Raw genomic sequence first — 18,320 nt, 5'->3', positions numbered from 1 at the left:
ATACCTCTCTGGCCTCCTTTATATTCATATTATAACCGTCATCATTATACAGGCTTTAGGTTCCTAGTGAATACCTCTCTGGCCTCCTTTATATTCATATTATAACCGTCATCATTATACAGGCTTTAGGTTCCTAGTGAATACCTCTCTGGCCTCCTTTATATTCATATTATAACCGTCATCATTATACAGGCTTTAGGTTCCTAGTGAATACATCTCTGGCCTCCTTTATATTCATATTATAACCGTCATCATTATACAGGCTTTAGGTTCCTAGTGAATACCCTCTGGCCTCCTTTATATTCATATTATAACCGTCATCATTATACAGGCTTTAGGTTCCTAGTGAATACATCTCTGGCCTCCTTTATATGTCATATTATAACCGTCATCATTATACAGGCTTTAGGTTCCTAGTGAATACATCTCTGGCCTCCTTTATAGACTTCATATTATAACCGTCATCATTATACAGGCTTTAGGTTCCTAGTGAATACCTCTCTGGCCTCCTTTATATTCATATTATAACCGTCATCATTATACAGGCTTTAGGTTCCTAGTGAATACCTCTCTGGCCTCCTTTATATTCATATTATAACCGTCATCATTATACAGGCTTTAGGTTCCTAGTGAATACCTCTCTGGCCTCCTTTATAGACTTCATATTATAACCGTCATCATTATACAGGCTTTAGGTTCCTAGTGAATACACTCTCTGGCCTCCTTTATATTCATATTATAACCGTCATCATTATACAGGCTTTAGGTTCCTAGTGAATACCTCTCTGGCCTCCTTTATATTCATATTATAACCGTCATCATTATACAGGCTTTAGGTTCCTAGTGAATACCCCTCTGGCCTCCTTTATATTCATATTATAACCGCTCATCATTATACAGGCTTTAGGTTCCTAGTGAATACCTCTCTGGCCTCCTTTATAGACGTCATATTATAACCGTCATCATTATACAGGCTTTAGGTTCCTAGTGAATACCTCTCTGGCCTCCTTTATAGTTCATATTATAACCGTCATCATTATACAGGCTTTAGGTTCCTAGTGAATACCTCTCTGGCCTCCTTTATAGATTCATATTATAACCGTCATCATTATACAGGCTTTAGGTTCCTAGTGAATACCTCTCTGGCCTCCTTTATAGACTTCATATTATAACCGTCATCATTATACAGGCTTTAGGTTCCTAGTGAATACATCTCTGGCCTCCTTTATATTCATATTATAACCGTCATCATTATACAGGCTTTAGGTTCCTAGTGAATACCTCTCTGGCCTCCTTTATACTTCATATTATAACCGTCATCATTATACAGGCTTTAGGTTCCTAGTGAATACCTCTCTGGCCTCCTTTATACTTCATATTATAACCGTCATCATTATACAGGCTTTAGGTTCCTAGTGAATACCTCTCTGGCCTCCTTTATATTCATATTATAACCGTCATCATTATACAGGCTTTAGGTTCCTAGTGAATACCTCTCTGGCCTCCTTTATAGACTTCATATTATAACCGTCATCATTATACAGGCTTTAGGTTCCTAGTGAATACCTCTCTGGCCTCCTTTATATTCATATTATAACCGTCATCATTATACAGGCTTTAGGTTCCTAGTGAATACCTCTCTGGCCTCCTTTATACTTCATATTATAACCGTCATCATTATACAGGCTTTAGGTTCCTAGTGAATACACTCTCTGGCCTCCTTTATATTCATATTATAACCGTCATCATTATACAGGCTTTAGGTTCCTAGTGAATACCTCTCTGGCCTCCTTTATATTCATATTATAACCGTCATCATTATACAGGCTTTAGGTTCCTAGTGAATACCTCTCTGGCCTCCTTTATAGTTCATATTATAACCGTCATCATTATACAGGCTTTAGGTTCCTAGTGAATACCTCTCTGGCCTCCTTTATATTCATATTATAACCGTCATCATTATACAGGCTTTAGGTTCCTAGTGAATACCTCTCTGGCCTCCTTTATAATTCATATTATAACCGTCATCATTATACAGGCTTTAGGTTCCTAGTGAATACATCTCTGGCCTCCTTTATAATTCATATTATAACCGTCATCATTATACAGGCTTTAGGTTCCTAGTGAATACCTCTCTGGCCTCCTTTATAGATTCATATTATAACCGTCATCATTATACAGGCTTTAGGTTCCTAGTGAATACCCTCTGGCCTCCTTTATATTCATATTATAACCGTCATCATTATACAGGCTTTAGGTTCCTAGTGAATACCTCTCTGGCCTCCTTTATATTCATATTATAACCGTCATCATTATACAGGCTTTAGGTTCCTAGTGAATACCTCTCTGGCCTCCTTTATATTCATATTATAACCGTCATCATTATACAGGCTTTAGGTTCCTAGTGAATACCTCTCTGGCCTCCTTTATATTCATATTATAACCGTCATCATTATACAGGCTTTAGGTTCCTAGTGAATACACCTCTGGCCTCCTTTATATTCATATTATAACCGTCATCATTATACAGGCTTTAGGTTCCTAGTGAATACCTCTCTGGCCTCCTTTATATTCATATTATAACCGTCATCATTATACAGGCTTTAGGTTCCTAGTGAATACCTCTCTGGCCTCCTTTATATTCATATTATAACCGTCATCATTATACAGGCTTTAGGTTCCTAGTGAATACACCTCTGGCCTCCTTTATATTCATATTATAACCGTCATCATTATACAGGCTTTAGGTTCCTAGTGAATACACCTCTGGCCTCCTTTATATTCATATTATAACCGTCATCATTATACAGGCTTTAGGTTCCTAGTGAATACCTCTCTGGCCTCCTTTATATTCATATTATAACCGTCATCATTATACAGGCTTTAGGTTCCTAGTGAATACATCTCTGGCCTCCTTTATATTCATATTATAACCGTCATCATTATACAGGCTTTAGGTTCCTAGTGAATACCCCTCTGGCCTCCTTTATATTCATATTATAACCGTCATCATTATACAGGCTTTAGGTTCCTAGTGAATACCTCTCTGGCCTCCTTTATATTCATATTATAACCGTCATCATTATACAGGCTTTAGGTTCCTAGTGAATACCTCTCTGGCCTCCTTTATATTCATATTATAACCGTCATCATTATACAGGCTTTAGGTTCCTAGTGAATACCTCTCTGGCCTCCTTTATATTCATATTATAACCGTCATCATTATACAGGCTTTAGGTTCCTAGTGAATACCTCTCTGGCCTCCTTTATACTTCATATTATAACCGTCATCATTATACAGGCTTTAGGTTCCTAGTGAATACCTCTCTGGCCTCCTTTATATTCATATTATAACCGTCATCATTATACAGGCTTTAGGTTCCTAGTGAATACCTCTCTGGCCTCCTTTATAATTCATATTATAACCGTCATCATTATACAGGCTTTAGGTTCCTAGTGAATACCTCTCTGGCCTCCTTTATAGACTTCATATTATAACCGTCATCATTATACAGGCTTTAGGTTCCTAGTGAATACCCTCTGGCCTCCTTTATATTCATATTATAACCGTCATCATTATACAGGCTTTAGGTTCCTAGTGAATACCTCTCTGGCCTCCTTTATATTCATATTATAACCGTCATCATTATACAGGCTTTAGGTTCCTAGTGAATACCTCTCTGGCCTCCTTTATATTCATATTATAACCGTCATCATTATACAGGCTTTAGGTTCCTAGTGAATACCTCTCTGGCCTCCTTTATATTCATATTATAACCGTCATCATTATACAGGCTTTAGGTTCCTAGTGAATACCTCTCTGGCCTCCTTTATATTCATATTATAACCGTCATCATTATACAGGCTTTAGGTTCCTAGTGAATACCTCTCTGGCCTCCTTTATATTCATATTATAACCGTCATCATTATACAGGCTTTAGGTTCCTAGTGAATACCTCTCTGGCCTCCTTTATATTCATATTATAACCGTCATCATTATACAGGCTTTAGGTTCCTAGTGAATACCTCTCTGGCCTCCTTTATATTCATATTATAACCGTCATCATTATACAGGCTTTAGGTTCCTAGTGAATACCTCTCTGGCCTCCTTTATATTCATATTATAACCGTCATCATTATACAGGCTTTAGGTTCCTAGTGAATACCTCTCTGGCCTCCTTTATATTCATATTATAACCGTCATCATTATACAGGCTTTAGGTTCCTAGTGAATACCTCTCTGGCCTCCTTTATATTCATATTATAACCGTCATCATTATACAGGCTTTAGGTTCCTAGTGAATACCTCTCTGGCCTCCTTTATAATTCATATTATAACCGTCATCATTATACAGGCTTTAGGTTCCTAGTGAATACCCTCTGGCCTCCTTTATATTCATATTATAACCGTCATCATTATACAGGCTTTAGGTTCCTAGTGAATACCTCTCTGGCCTCCTTTATAGACTTCATATTATAACCGTCATCATTATACAGGCTTTAGGTTCCTAGTGAATACACCTCTGGCCTCCTTTATAGACTTCATATTATAACCGTCATCATTATACAGGCTTTAGGTTCCTAGTGAATACCTCTCTGGCCTCCTTTATAGACTTCATATTATAACCGTCATCATTATACAGGCTTTAGGTTCCTAGTGAATACCTCTCTGGCCTCCTTTATAGACTTCATATTATAACCGTCATCATTATACAGGCTTTAGGTTCCTAGTGAATACCTCTCTGGCCTCCTTTATATTCATATTATAACCGTCATCATTATACAGGCTTTAGGTTCCTAGTGAATACCTCTCTGGCCTCCTTTATAGACTTCATATTATAACCGTCATCATTATACAGGCTTTAGGTTCCTAGTGAATACCTCTCTGGCCTCCTTTATAACTTCATATTATAACCGTCATCATTATACAGGCTTTAGGTTCCTAGTGAATACACTCTCTGGCCTCCTTTATATTCATATTATAACCGTCATCATTATACAGGCTTTAGGTTCCTAGTGAATACCTCTCTGGCCTCCTTTATAGACTTCATATTATAACCGTCATCATTATACAGGCTTTAGGTTCCTAGTGAATACCTCTCTGGCCTCCTTTATATTCATATTATAACCGTCATCATTATACAGGCTTTAGGTTCCTAGTGAATACCTCTCTGGCCTCCTTTATATTCATATTATAACCGTCATCATTATACAGGCTTTAGGTTCCTAGTGAATACCTCTCTGGCCTCCTTTATATTCATATTATAACCGTCATCATTATACAGGCTTTAGGTTCCTAGTGAATACCTCTCTGGCCTCCTTTATATTCATATTATAACCGTCATCATTATACAGGCTTTAGGTTCCTAGTGAATACATCTCTGGCCTCCTTTATAGATTCATATTATAACCGTCATCATTATACAGGCTTTAGGTTCCTAGTGAATACCTCTCTGGCCTCCTTTATATTCATATTATAACCGTCATCATTATACAGGCTTTAGGTTCCTAGTGAATACCTCTCTGGCCTCCTTTATATTCATATTATAACCGTCATCATTATACAGGCTTTAGGTTCCTAGTGAATACCTCTCTGGCCTCCTTTATACTTCATATTATAACCGTCATCATTATACAGGCTTTAGGTTCCTAGTGAATACCTCTCTGGCCTCCTTTATATTCATATTATAACCGTCATCATTATACAGGCTTTAGGTTCCTAGTGAATACACCTCTGGCCTCCTTTATACTTCATATTATAACCGTCATCATTATACAGGCTTTAGGTTCCTAGTGAATACCTCTCTGGCCTCCTTTATATTCATATTATAACCGTCATCATTATACAGGCTTTAGGTTCCTAGTGAATACCTCTCTGGCCTCCTTTATACTTCATATTATAACCGTCATCATTATACAGGCTTTAGGTTCCTAGTGAATACCTCTCTGGCCTCCTTTATAGACTTCATATTATAACCGTCATCATTATACAGGCTTTAGGTTCCTAGTGAATACCTCTCTGGCCTCCTTTATATTCATATTATAACCGTCATCATTATACAGGCTTTAGGTTCCTAGTGAATACCTCTCTGGCCTCCTTTATACTTCATATTATAACCGTCATCATTATACAGGCTTTAGGTTCCTAGTGAATACCTCTCTGGCCTCCTTTATATTCATATTATAACCGTCATCATTATACAGGCTTTAGGTTCCTAGTGAATACCTCTCTGGCCTCCTTTATATTCATATTATAACCGTCATCATTATACAGGCTTTAGGTTCCTAGTGAATACACTCTCTGGCCTCCTTTATATTCATATTATAACCGCCATCATTATACAGGCTTTAGGTTCCTAGTGAATACCTCTCTGGCCTCCTTTATATTCATATTATAACCGTCATCATTATACAGGCTTTAGGTTCCTAGTGAATACCTCTCTGGCCTCCTTTATATTCATATTATAACCGTCATCATTATACAGGCTTTAGGTTCCTAGTGAATACCTCTCTGGCCTCCTTTATATTCATATTATAACCGTCATCATTATACAGGCTTTAGGTTCCTAGTGAATACATCTCTGGCCTCCTTTATATTCATATTATAACCGTCATCATTATACAGGCTTTAGGTTCCTAGTGAATACCTCTCTGGCCTCCTTTATATTCATATTATAACCGTCATCATTATACAGGCTTTAGGTTCCTAGTGAATACCTCTCTGGCCTCCTTTATATTCATATTATAACCGTCATCATTATACAGGCTTTAGGTTCCTAGTGAATACCTCTCTGGCCTCCTTTATATTCATATTATAACCGTCATCATTATACAGGCTTTAGGTTCCTAGTGAATACCTCTCTGGCCTCCTTTATATTCATATTATAACCGTCGTCATTATACAGCCTGTGGGCTATCAAAATTATCATTAAGTTAATCTTCATGACGTGTTATTTGTGTTTAACCGTTATTTAACCTGTATTTAACTTAGAATGTCAACATGAGCACAATGCGTCCCATCTAGTGTAATATTTCTACACAGTGAGTCCCATCTAGTGTAATATTTCTACACAGTGAGTCCCATCTAGTGTAATATTTCTACACAGTGAGTCCCATCTAGTGTAATATTTCTACACAGTGAGTCCCACAGTTTAGTATGTTTGAAATAGTGAGTCCTATCTAGCTTAATATTTCTACAATAAGAGAGATACAATGGAGAGCTACCCTCCTGTAGGTTTTAACTCCAACCCTGTTCCTGGAGAGATACCCTCCTGTAGGTTTAACAGAAACATTCTTTCATGTATCTCTCCAGGAACAGGGTTGGACAGCCCTGCTGTATTTCTTTAGTGAACATCAACACAAAACGCTCTACAAAATCCATTTATTTTGTTCCTTTACAACGCATTATTAATATAAATCATCTTACAGACAGACATATGGACGAAGAGACAGACAGACAGACAGACAGACCTACAGACATACAGACCTAGAGAACAGACAGAATATCCAAAAACCAGGAAAAACATTCTATAGTTAAAACAACATTTCTCCTACAAAAGTAAAAAAGACATGATAGAAAAACAAGTAAATTGGTAATCATATTACTGGTATATGTACAAAGAAACAAACAAAGTTGTATGAATGCTTTCAGTAAACTGTTATTCTGTAAAGTATTAATGCTTTCAGTAAACTGTTATTCTGTAAAGTATTAATGCTTTCAGTAAACTGTTATTCTGCAAAGTATTAATGCTTTCAGTAAACAGTTATTCTGTAAAGTATTAATGCTTTCAGTAAACGGTTATTCTGCAAAGTATTAATGCTTTCAGTAAACTGTTATTCTGTAAAGTATTAATGCTTTCAGTAAACCGTTATTCTGTAAAGTATTAATGCTTTCAGTAAACTGTTATTCTGTAAAGTATTAATGCTTTCAGTAAACCGTTATTCTGTAAAGTATTAATGCTTTCAGTAAACTGTTATTCTGTAAAGTATTAATGCTTTCAGTAAACGGTTATTCTGTAAAGCTAAAAACGGTCTATGGTATCGTAACGCCTCGAAAACTCATTACTGCGACTGAATCAGTAGGGGGGAGGAAATAAAACGTGACACATTTAAAGGAAAAACGTTAAAGAAGGAAAGGAATGTCACGTGTAAAAGAGGACGTGGTCATCTTATAGACGTGACACTGATCTAAGGTCAGTCTACTAGTTAAGGTGAGGAAATGGAGAATGTTCTCCCTGATCTGTGCTTCTCCAGAGAGGCACTAGATCAGGGGTGTCCATGGAGGGCAGTCTCTGTCTCTGCTGGTTTTAGTTATTTCCTTTCAATATTTTTACATTTACATTTGAGTCATTTAGCAGACGCTCTTATCCAGAGCGACTTACAGTTAAGTGCATACATTATTATTTTTCATACCCCCTGTGGGAATCGAACCCACAACCCTGGCGTTGCAAACGCCATGCTCTACCAACTGAGCTACATCCCTGCCGGCCATTCCCTCCCCTATCCTGGACGACGCAGGGCCAATTGTGCGCCGCCCATGGGTCTCCCGGTCGCGGCCGGCTACGGCAGAGCCTGGATTCGAACCAGGATCTCTAGTGCGATGCAGTGCCTTAGACCACTGCGCCACTCGGGAGATGTGTGTCAGATGAAGCCCTAGACAACCAGGTGAGGGGAGGTCCTAACTAATCACTATGTGTCAGATGAAGACAACCAGGTGAGGGGGGAGGTCCTAACTAATCACTATGTGTCAGATGAAGACAACCAGGTGAGGGGGAGGTCCTAACTAATCACTATGTGTCAGATGAAGACAACCAGGTGAGGGGAGGTCCTAACTAATCACTATGTGTCAGATGAAGACAACCAGGTGAGGGGAGGTCCTAACTAATCACTATGTGTCAGATGAAGACAACCAGGTGAGGGGAGGTCCTAACTAATCACTATGTGTCAGATGAAGACAACCAGGTGAGGGGAGGTCCTAACTAATCACTATGTGTCAGATGAAGACAACCAGGTGAGGGGAGGTCCTAACTAATCACTATGTGTCAGATGAAGACAACCAGGTGAGGGGGGAGGTCCTAACTAATCACTATGTGTCAGATGAAGACAACCAGGTGAGGGGAGGTCCTAACTAATCACTATGTGTCAGATGAAGACAACCAGGTGAGGGGAGGTCCTAACTAATCACTATGTGTCAGATGAAGACAACCAGGTGAGGGGAGGTCCTAACTAATCACTATGTGTCAGATGAAGACAACCAGGTGAGGGGAGGTCCTAACTAATCACTATGTGTCAGATGAAGACAACCAGGTGAGGGGAGGTCCTAACTAATCACTATGTGTCAGATGAAGACAACCAGGTGAGGGGGGCGGTCCTAACTAATCACTTGACCTCAATTCATCAATCAAGTACAAGGGAGGAGTGAACCTGCAGACACACTGCCCTACATGGAATGAGTTCGACACCTGTTTTAGGTGCTGGACGTGGACAGGATGTGACATCGTCAACAGGAAGTAGTGATGTCTAGATGCTGGACGTAGAGAGGATGTCCTCCACCAGGCGTTTGTAAACCCAGGAGTCTCCCTTCAGCCTCTGTCTCCTCACACACACCACCTACAACACACAGCATCAATATCAATAACCTGATCCCTGCTGGGTGCTAGGAATCAATAACCTGATCCCTGCTGGGTGCTAGGAATCAATAACCTGATCCCTGCTGGGTGCTAGGAATCAATAACCTGATCCCTGCTGGGTGCTAGGAATCAATAACCTGATCCCTGCTGGGTGCTAGGAATCAATAACCTGATCCCTGCTGGGTGCTAGTAATCAATAACCTGATCCCTGCTGGGTGTTAGTAATCAATAACCTGATCCCTGCTGGGTGTTAGTAATCAATAACCTGATCCCTGCTGGGTGTTAGTAATCAATAACCTGATCCCTGCTGGGTGTTAGTAATCAATAACCTGATCCCTGCTGGGTGTTAATAATCAATAACCTGATCCCTGCTGGGTGTTAATAATCAATAACCTGATCCCTGCTGGGTGTTAATAATCAATAACCTGATCCCTGCTGGGTGTTAGTAATCAATAACCTGATCCCTGCTGGGTGTTAATAATCAATAACCTGATCCCTGCTGGGTGTTAATAATCAATAACCTGATCCCTGCTGGGTGTTAATAATCAATAACCTGATCCCTGCTGGGTGTTAGTAATCAATAACCTGATCCCTGCTGGGTGTTAGTAATCAATAACCTGATCCCTGCTGGGTGTTAGTAATCAATAAGCTGATCCCTGCTGGGTGTTAGTAATCAATAATGTGATAATTGCTGGGTGTTAATATTCAATAATGTGATCAGCCTATCTCCTCAATTCACCACCTAGAACACACATCAATAATCAATAGGGTGGTCCACTTTGGGAAAGCCTGTGGAAGCAAGAGGATTGTCAATAACCAACAGTAATCATCAATAACCTGATCAGTAGTAATAAATATGTACCTCAGGTCTGTGCAGTAGACACACCTCTAGCTCAAAAGCCATGGTGACCTTCCCAAAGTCCCCCTGGGTACGACACTTCAGAGTGTAGCTGGGGAGAGGAGACACACACACACACACACACACACACACACACACACACACACACACACACACACACACACACACACACACACACACACACACACACACACACACACACACACACACACACACACACACACACACACACACACACACACACATTATAGTGGGTAAGACATTCCAGAGTGTAGCTGGAAGGAAAGGGAACATTCTTCTGTCTAGATTATGTGTATTGTATTCCGTGTATTGTATTCCATGGCTGGCGGTCCTTTTACACATTCTCAGATGTGTGTGTGTGGGTGTGTGGTGTGTATGTGTGGTGTGTGTGGTGTGTGTGTGTGTGGTGTGGTGTGTGTGTGTGTGTGTGTGTGTGTGTGTGTGTGTGTGTGTGTGTGTGTGTGTGTGTGTGTGTGGTGTGGTGTGGTGTGGTGTGTGTGTGTGTGTGTGTGTGTGTGTGTGTGTGTGTGTGTGTGTGTGTGTGTGTGTGTGTGTGTGTGTGTGTGTGTGTGTGTGTGTGTGTGTGGTGTGTGTGGTGTGTGTGTGTGTGTGCGCTCACCCTTTCTGTGTGAAGTCGACGTGTTTCTCCGGTAGGATGGAGAGGATCTGGTTCAACACCTGGTCTGGGTTGGTCTGACTGGTCAACGTTACATTATACTGGGCCTGGGGGGGAGGAGAGAGAGAGATCCTGTCTGTACCTTGATCCTGTCTGTATTTGTGTACCTTGATCATGTCTGTACCTTGATCCTGTCTGTATGTCTGTACCTTGATCCTGTCTGTACCTTGATCCTGTCTGTATGTCTGTACCTTGATCCTGTCTGTACCTTGATCCTGTCTGTATGTCTGTACCTTGATCCTGTCTGTATGTCTGTACCTTGATCCTGTCTGTATGTGTGTACCTTTATCCTGTCTGTATGTGTGTACCTTGATCCTGTCTGTATGTCTGTACCTTGATCCTGTCTGTATGTCTGTACCTTGATCCTGTCTGTACCTTGATCCTGTCTGTATGTGTGTACCTTGATCCTGTCTGTATGTCTGTACCTTGATCCTGTCTGTACCTTAATCCTGTCTGTATGTGTGTACCTTTATCCTGTCTGTATGTGTGTACCTTGATCCTGTCTGTATGTCTGTACCTTGATCCTGTCTGTATGTCTGTACCTTGATCCTGTCTGTATGTCTGTACCTTGATCCTGTCTGTACCTTGATCCTGTCTGTATGTGTGTACCTTGATCCTGTCTGTACCTTGATCCTGTCTGTATGTCTATACCTTGATCCTGTCTGTATGTCTGTACCTTGATCCTGTCTGTTCCTTGATCATGTCTGTATGTCTGTACCTTGATCCTGTCTGTATGTCTGTACCTTGATCCTGTCTGTATGTGTGTACCTTGATCCTGTCTGTACCTTGATCCTGTCTGTATGTCTGTACCTTGATCCTGTCTGTATGTCTGTACCTTGATCCTGTCTGTATGTCTGTACCTTGATCCTGTCTGTATGTGTGTACCTTGATCCTGTCTGTACCTTGATCCTGTCTGTATGTGTGTACCTTGATCCTGTCTGTATGTCTGTACCTTGATCCTGTCTGTACCTTGATCCTGTCTGTATCCTTGATCCTGTCTGTATGTCTGTACCTTGATCCTGTCTGTATGTGTGTACCTTGATCCTGTCTGTATCCCTTGATCCTGTCTGTATGTGTGTACCTTGATCCTGTCTGTATGTCTGTACCTTGATCCTGTCTGTATGTCTGTACCTTGATCCTGTCTGTATGTGTGTACCTTGATCCTGTCTGTACCTTGATCCTGTCTGTATGTCTGTACCTTGATCCTGTCTGTATGTCTGTACCTTGATCCTGTCTGTATGTCTGTACCTTGATCCTGTCTGTATGTGTGTACCTTGATCCTGTCTGTACCTTGATCCTGTCTGTATGTGTGTACCTTGATCCTGTCTGTATGTCTGTACCTTGATCCTGTCTGTACCTTGATCCTGTCTGTACCTTGATCCTGTCTGTATGTCTGTACCTTGATCCTGTCTGTATGTGTGTACCTTGATCCTGTCTGTACCTTGATCCTGTCTGTATGTGTGTACCTTGATCCTGTCTGTATGTCTGTACCTTGATCCTGTCTGTATGTCTGTACCTTGATCCTGTCTGTATGTCTGTACCTTGATCCTGTCTGTATGTGTGTACCTTGATCCTGTCTGTATGTGTGTACCTTGATCCTACGTGGTCCGTCCCTTAGCCCTCGTCTCTTGCTGGGTGTTAGCATGGTGATGACTTTATCCAGCCCTCTCTCCAGACTGCCGAACACCTTCCCCCCTCTCCTCTTCTGGCTGCTGTCCCCCCCAGACACCCCCGCCAGGTCTAACGACCGAGACCTAAGAGATGCAGGGAGGAGGACAATGATCTCTAGACCAGTTTACTTTTCACCCCCTTTTTCCTCCCAAATTTCATGATTGGTAGTTACGAGCTTGTCTCATCGCAGCTACTCCCCAACGGACTCGGGAGAGGCGGAAGTCGAGAGTCGGCTTGCAGGCGCCCGGCCCGCCACAAGGAGACGCTAGAGCGCGATGAGCCAAGGCCAAACCCTCCCCTGACCCGGACCACGCTGGGCCAACTGTGCGCTGTGACAGCCTGGGATCGAACCCGGGACTGTAGTGACCCATCAGCACTGCGATGCAGCGCCTTAGACCGCTGCGTTCTAATCTAGAGTTTAGTCAGCACTCTACCCAGGGATAGAATGGATACTTTCTATTGTCTGTCTTTTACAAGTCATCCTCAGTCCCTGACTACCACAGAAAGAACCTAGGGATAGAATGGATACTTTCTATTTCCAGTCTTTATCAAGCCCTTAGACCAGTGGTTCTTAAACCTCTCCTCAAGTACCTCCGGCCGCTCCATGTCCAGAACCAGCACAGCTGATTCAAACTCATCAACTAATCATCAAGCCCCTTGACTAGGGCCATTTCTCTTTTGGCCAAAAGTCCCTCCGTCTTTTTATCTATAACATGTCTTGCACTACTAACCTACATTTGTTTTGACCACTTTTACACATTCATTTGCCTGATGGAGAGTGGAGCAGGAGTCTGATTTCATACAAGCGCATTTTCATCCATGTTGCCTCTCCTCGATTACCTTTGACCTTTTTAATGTTGCCTCTCCTCGATTACCTTTGACCTTTTTAATGTTGCCTCTCCTCGATTACCTTTGACCTTTTTAATGTTGCCTCTCCTCGATTACCTTTGACCTTTTTAATGTTGCCTCTCCTCGATTACCTTTGACCTTTTTAAAAACGGAGGTGAGAAGAGGACACAGGAGTTGAGCCAATCCCAACGGAGTAAAGCGCTGTGTGACTCAGGTGGGATGGTTCAGAGCGACAACAGAACGGTGAAATGTCCTGGGGTCCCCGAGGAGAGGTTTGAAAAACACTGTTGTTGAACACTAGGGACTGCAGTCAATATCAGGGCAGTCAAACTCAATCCCAGGAGGGCGGTGTGTCTGCAGGTTTTCCCCTCTCTCCTCCTCCCTCTCTCCTCCTCCCTCTCTCCTCCTCTCTCTCCTCCTCCCTCTCTCCTCCTCCCTCTCTCCTCCTCCCTCTCTCCTCCTCCCTCCCTCCTCCTCCCTCTCTCCTCCTCCCTCTCTCCTCCTCCCTCTCTCTCCTCCTCCCTCTCTCTCCTCCTCCCTCCCTCCTCCCTCTCTCCTCCTCTCTCTCTCCTCCTCTCCTCCTCTCTCCTCCTCCTCCTCTCTCCTCCTCCCTCCCTCCTCCTCCCTCTCTCCTCCTCCCTCTCTCCTCCTCCCTCTCTCCTCCCTCCCTCCCCCAGGAGGGCAGTGTGTCTGCAGGTTCTCCCCTCTCTCCTCCTCCCTCTCTCCTCCTCCCTCCCCCTGGAGGTTGGTGTGTCTGCAGGTTCTCTCTTTCCTCCTCCTGGATTTGTACTTGATTGATCAATAAAAGGTCACTGATTGGTTAAGAAACCAGCAGAGACACGGCCCTTCAGAGTTTGACACCCCTGTTCTAGAATGACTTCAGCACATTCTAATCTAGAGTTTAGTCAGCACTCTACCTAGGGATAGAATGGATACTTTCTGTTGTCTGTCTTTAACAAGTCATCATCAGTAACCTTCTCTCTGGGCTGAAGGTCAGTATCTCCAGCTCTCCTTCCTCCATCATACATTCTCTCTGGGCTGAAGGTCAGTATCTCCAGCTCTCCTTCCTCCATCATACCTTCTCTCTGGGCTGAAGGTCAGTATCTCCAGCTCTCCTTCCTCCATCATACCTTCTCTCTGGGCTGAAGGTCAGTATCTCCAGCTCTCCTTCCTCCATCATACCTTCTCTCTGGGCTGAAGGTCAGTATCTCCAGCTCTCCTTCCTCCATCATACCTTCTCTCTGGGCTGAAGGTCAGCATCTACAGATCTCCTTCCTCCATCATACCTTCTCTCTGGGCTGAAGGCCAGTCAGTATCTACAGCTCTCCTTCCTCCATCATACCTTCTCTCTGGGCTGAAGGTCAGTATCTCCAGCTCTCCTTCCTCCATCATACCTTCTCTCTGGGCTGAAGGTCAGTATCTACAGCTCTCCTTCCTCCATCATACCTTCGCTCTGGGCTGAAGGTCAGTATCTCCAGCTCTCCTTCCTCCATCATACCTTCTCTCTGGGCTGAAGGTCAGTATCTACAGCTCTCCTTCCTCCATCATACCTTCTCTCTGGGCGGAAGGTCAGTATCTCCAGCTCTCCTTCCTCCATCATACCTTCTCTCTGGGCTGAAGGTCAGTATCTACAGCTCTCCTTCCTCCATCATACCTTCTCTCTGGGCTGAAGGTCAGTCAGTATCTACAGCTCTCCTTCCTCCATCATACCTTCTCTCTGGGCTGAAGGTCAGCATCTCCAGCTCTTCTTCCTCCATTCTGTCCACTCTCTCCCGCTCTCTCTTCCTCGACGGGTCCTTAGACGCACTGCCTCCTCCTGCAACACACACACACACACACACACACACACACACACACACACACACACACACACACACACACACACACACACACACACAGGGGGAGAGTGTGTAAAACATGTCAGTACACACCACATGGGACAGACAGCAGGGAAAGAGACAGCTACACCTGTCATAGCACACGCCTAGGGACACACACACACACACACACACACACAGACACACACACACACACACTCACACAGTCCCTCGTGTGTTAGTCTGGACAGAGCCGTCAGCTGCAGCAGGACTGGAGAGGTGGGTTATACATGAGACAGAGAGAATGTGTGTGTGTGTGTGTGTGTGTGTGTGTTCTGTGTGTGTGATATTAATATTATTAGTGAAAAAACTGGTCATATAGATCTAATAGTCCGTATTAATTGTCAGAAGTAAAAGCATCCAGTGAAAGGCTGAGAGAGCAGGCTACCCATCTCCATCTCTCTCATTGGAACGCAGAGGGCTAACAACTAATAGCTAACAGCATTAGCATCCCACTCATTCACAGATATCTGTAATAGCGTTAGCGACGCTAGTTAGCATTAGGCAACATATTATAAAAATGGAGGAACACCTTTGGGTCGACAGTGATCATAATTACACACACACACTGAGAAATAAAATCAGATGAATATGAGCGTCTTTGGCACAAAGCTGCTAAATGACTATTACCAGAATACAATTTACTTGCAAATGTGCCACTTCTGATTCTGAGTGGCGGTGGGGGGGGGGGGGGTGTACGGCCCTATGAAACCACCATACGGAATCACAGTATCCAGACAATAAAATGGAATTCAACAATATTCCTAAAAATTTATTGAACTTAGTAGGGAATCGACTAAATGTATTGAACATGTAATGAATTAGCCCAAGTGTATCATAAAGACGTGAACAGAATGGCACCAGTGATTCGTATCCTGCTACTTTCTGAAGAGGAAAGGAGAATGTCGGTCTGGGTGTGGTCTGCCTGGGTGCGGTCTGCCTGGGTGCGGTCTGCCTGGGTGTGGTCTGCCTGGGTGCGGTCTGCCTGGGTGTGGTCTGCCTGGGTGTGGTCTGCCTGGGTGCGGTCTGCCTGGGTGCGGTCTGCCTGGGTGCGGTCTGCCTGGGTGCGGTCTGCCTGGGTGCGGTCTGCCTGGGTGTGGTCTGCCTGGGTGTGGTCTGCCTGGGTGTGGTCTGCCTGGGTGTGGTCTGCCTGGGTGTGGTCTGCCTGGGTGCGGTCTGCCTGGGTGCGGTCTGCCTGGGTGTGGTCTGCCTGGGTGTGGTCTGCCTGGGTGTGGTCTGCCTGGGTGTGGTCTGCCTGGGTGCGGTCTGCCTGGGTGTGGTCTGCCTGGGTGTGGTCTGCCTGGGTGTGGTCTGCCCGTCTACCACTTTATGTAGCTGTTAGCGGTGATGCTAATGAAAACAGTCTTCTGGTAGATGGAAAGACTTCCCCCAAAACCTTCCCAATTAAATGTTAGCTACAAAGTAGCCTCTGCTTACAAGGCAGAATGATATCATGATTATTTGCATCAATCCAGCGGGTATTTGTTTAGAAAACTCTGCAATGACGTGTGTTCAACAGAAACACCGCTAACAGCAGCCTCTTGATAGGTGTGGAATTAAAGGGTAACTACACCCCAAAAATATACATTTCTCTAAAATCTCCCAGACCTCAAAAGTGGTTCTTCTGATGTCATTTAAGCATTGTTGTGGACTTATAACATCCAATTTAGTTGTTTAAAAAAATAAAATAAAAATAAAAAAGGGAAAAGCAAAACCTGGAAAAAAAAATGGGAAAAAAAGGAATTTGGGGGAAAAAAAACAAACAGAATCAAGCAAAATAAAACAGGTTTTACAGCCCTGGGTCCGTCTGTGGTCTGTCTGTGGTCTGTCTGTGGTCTGTCTGTGGTCTGTCTGTGTTTGTGTCTGTGGTTCTGTTCTGTCTGTGTGTGTGTACCCAGTTTGTGTGTGCGATGTGTGTGTGTGTGTGTGTGTGTGTGTGTGTGTGTGTGTGTGTGTGTCCGTAAGGTGGGTGGTCTTACCTGTGGGTGTGTCTACCTTGCTGTTATTATGGGTTGGTGTAGTCAAGACTCTCTTATTGGGCCGAGTTGCCTTCCTATTGGCTACTGGGGATCGGGGGGCGGGCAGAGCAAATATATCAGCGTCCTTATTGGCCACGGCAACATTCTCTTTGTTTTCAGTGGTCCGTTCCCGCCTCGGTCCCACCTCTCCTGGCGGCGGTGGTGTGTGATTGGTTCCCTCTCTGGAGTGGGGGCGTGGTTAGTTTGGGCCCGCCTCTTTTCAGCTGACGGACAGGTCGCTCTCTTTAGGAAGACAGAAACAAGAATGTTGATAACAAGTCACACACACACACACAACACACAGTGATGACCCCTGACCTCTTGTTGGGGTGTGAGCGGAACACAGGGCAGGTCGTCGTCACAGCAACAGTCCTCAGCTTCATCATCATCATCATCCTCACCGAAAAGTATAGTCTTCTTAGACAGGAGTGAGATAGAGAGGAGAGAGAGAGAGAGAAAGTGAAAAGGAACGTAAATATGTTTTGACTTTTCAAGGCAATGAAGCTTCTAAAACTGGACTGAGAGAAGGAGAGAGAAGGAGAAAGAAGAGGAGGAGAGAGAAGGAGAAAGAAGAGGAGGAGAGGAGGAGAGGCAGAGAGGAGGAGAGAGGAGGAGAAAGAAGAGGAGGAGAGAGGAGAGGCAGAGAGGAGGAGAGAGAAGAGGCAGAGAGGAGAGGCAGAGAGGAGGAGAGAGAAGAGGCAGAGAGGAGGAGAGAGGAGA

General features: G+C 43.4%; 1 protein-coding gene across 1 annotated transcript in view; it reads right to left on the bottom strand.

Annotated features, from left to right (window-relative positions):
• Positions 1-8,600: 8,600 nt before the first annotated feature.
• The window catches only part of melk (maternal embryonic leucine zipper kinase), a 30,408-nt gene continuing 20,688 nt past the window's right edge, over positions 8,601-18,320 (bottom strand). The window contains 8 exon segments of the mRNA XM_041893745.2: positions 8,601-9,609; positions 10,492-10,579; positions 11,129-11,232; positions 12,777-12,939; positions 15,416-15,521; positions 17,562-17,739; positions 17,742-17,843; positions 17,919-18,017. Coding sequence (XP_041749679.2) covers positions 9,520-9,609; positions 10,492-10,579; positions 11,129-11,232; positions 12,777-12,939; positions 15,416-15,521; positions 17,562-17,739; positions 17,742-17,843; positions 17,919-18,017 — 930 coding nt within the window. The 3' untranslated portion in view covers positions 8,601-9,519.

This window comes from Coregonus clupeaformis, unplaced genomic scaffold, assembly GCF_020615455.1.
Source record: "Coregonus clupeaformis isolate EN_2021a unplaced genomic scaffold, ASM2061545v1 scaf0390, whole genome shotgun sequence".
Classification (NCBI taxonomy): Eukaryota; Metazoa; Chordata; class Actinopteri; order Salmoniformes; family Salmonidae; genus Coregonus; species Coregonus clupeaformis.
This window is presented reverse-complemented; position numbering and strand designations above follow the sequence as displayed.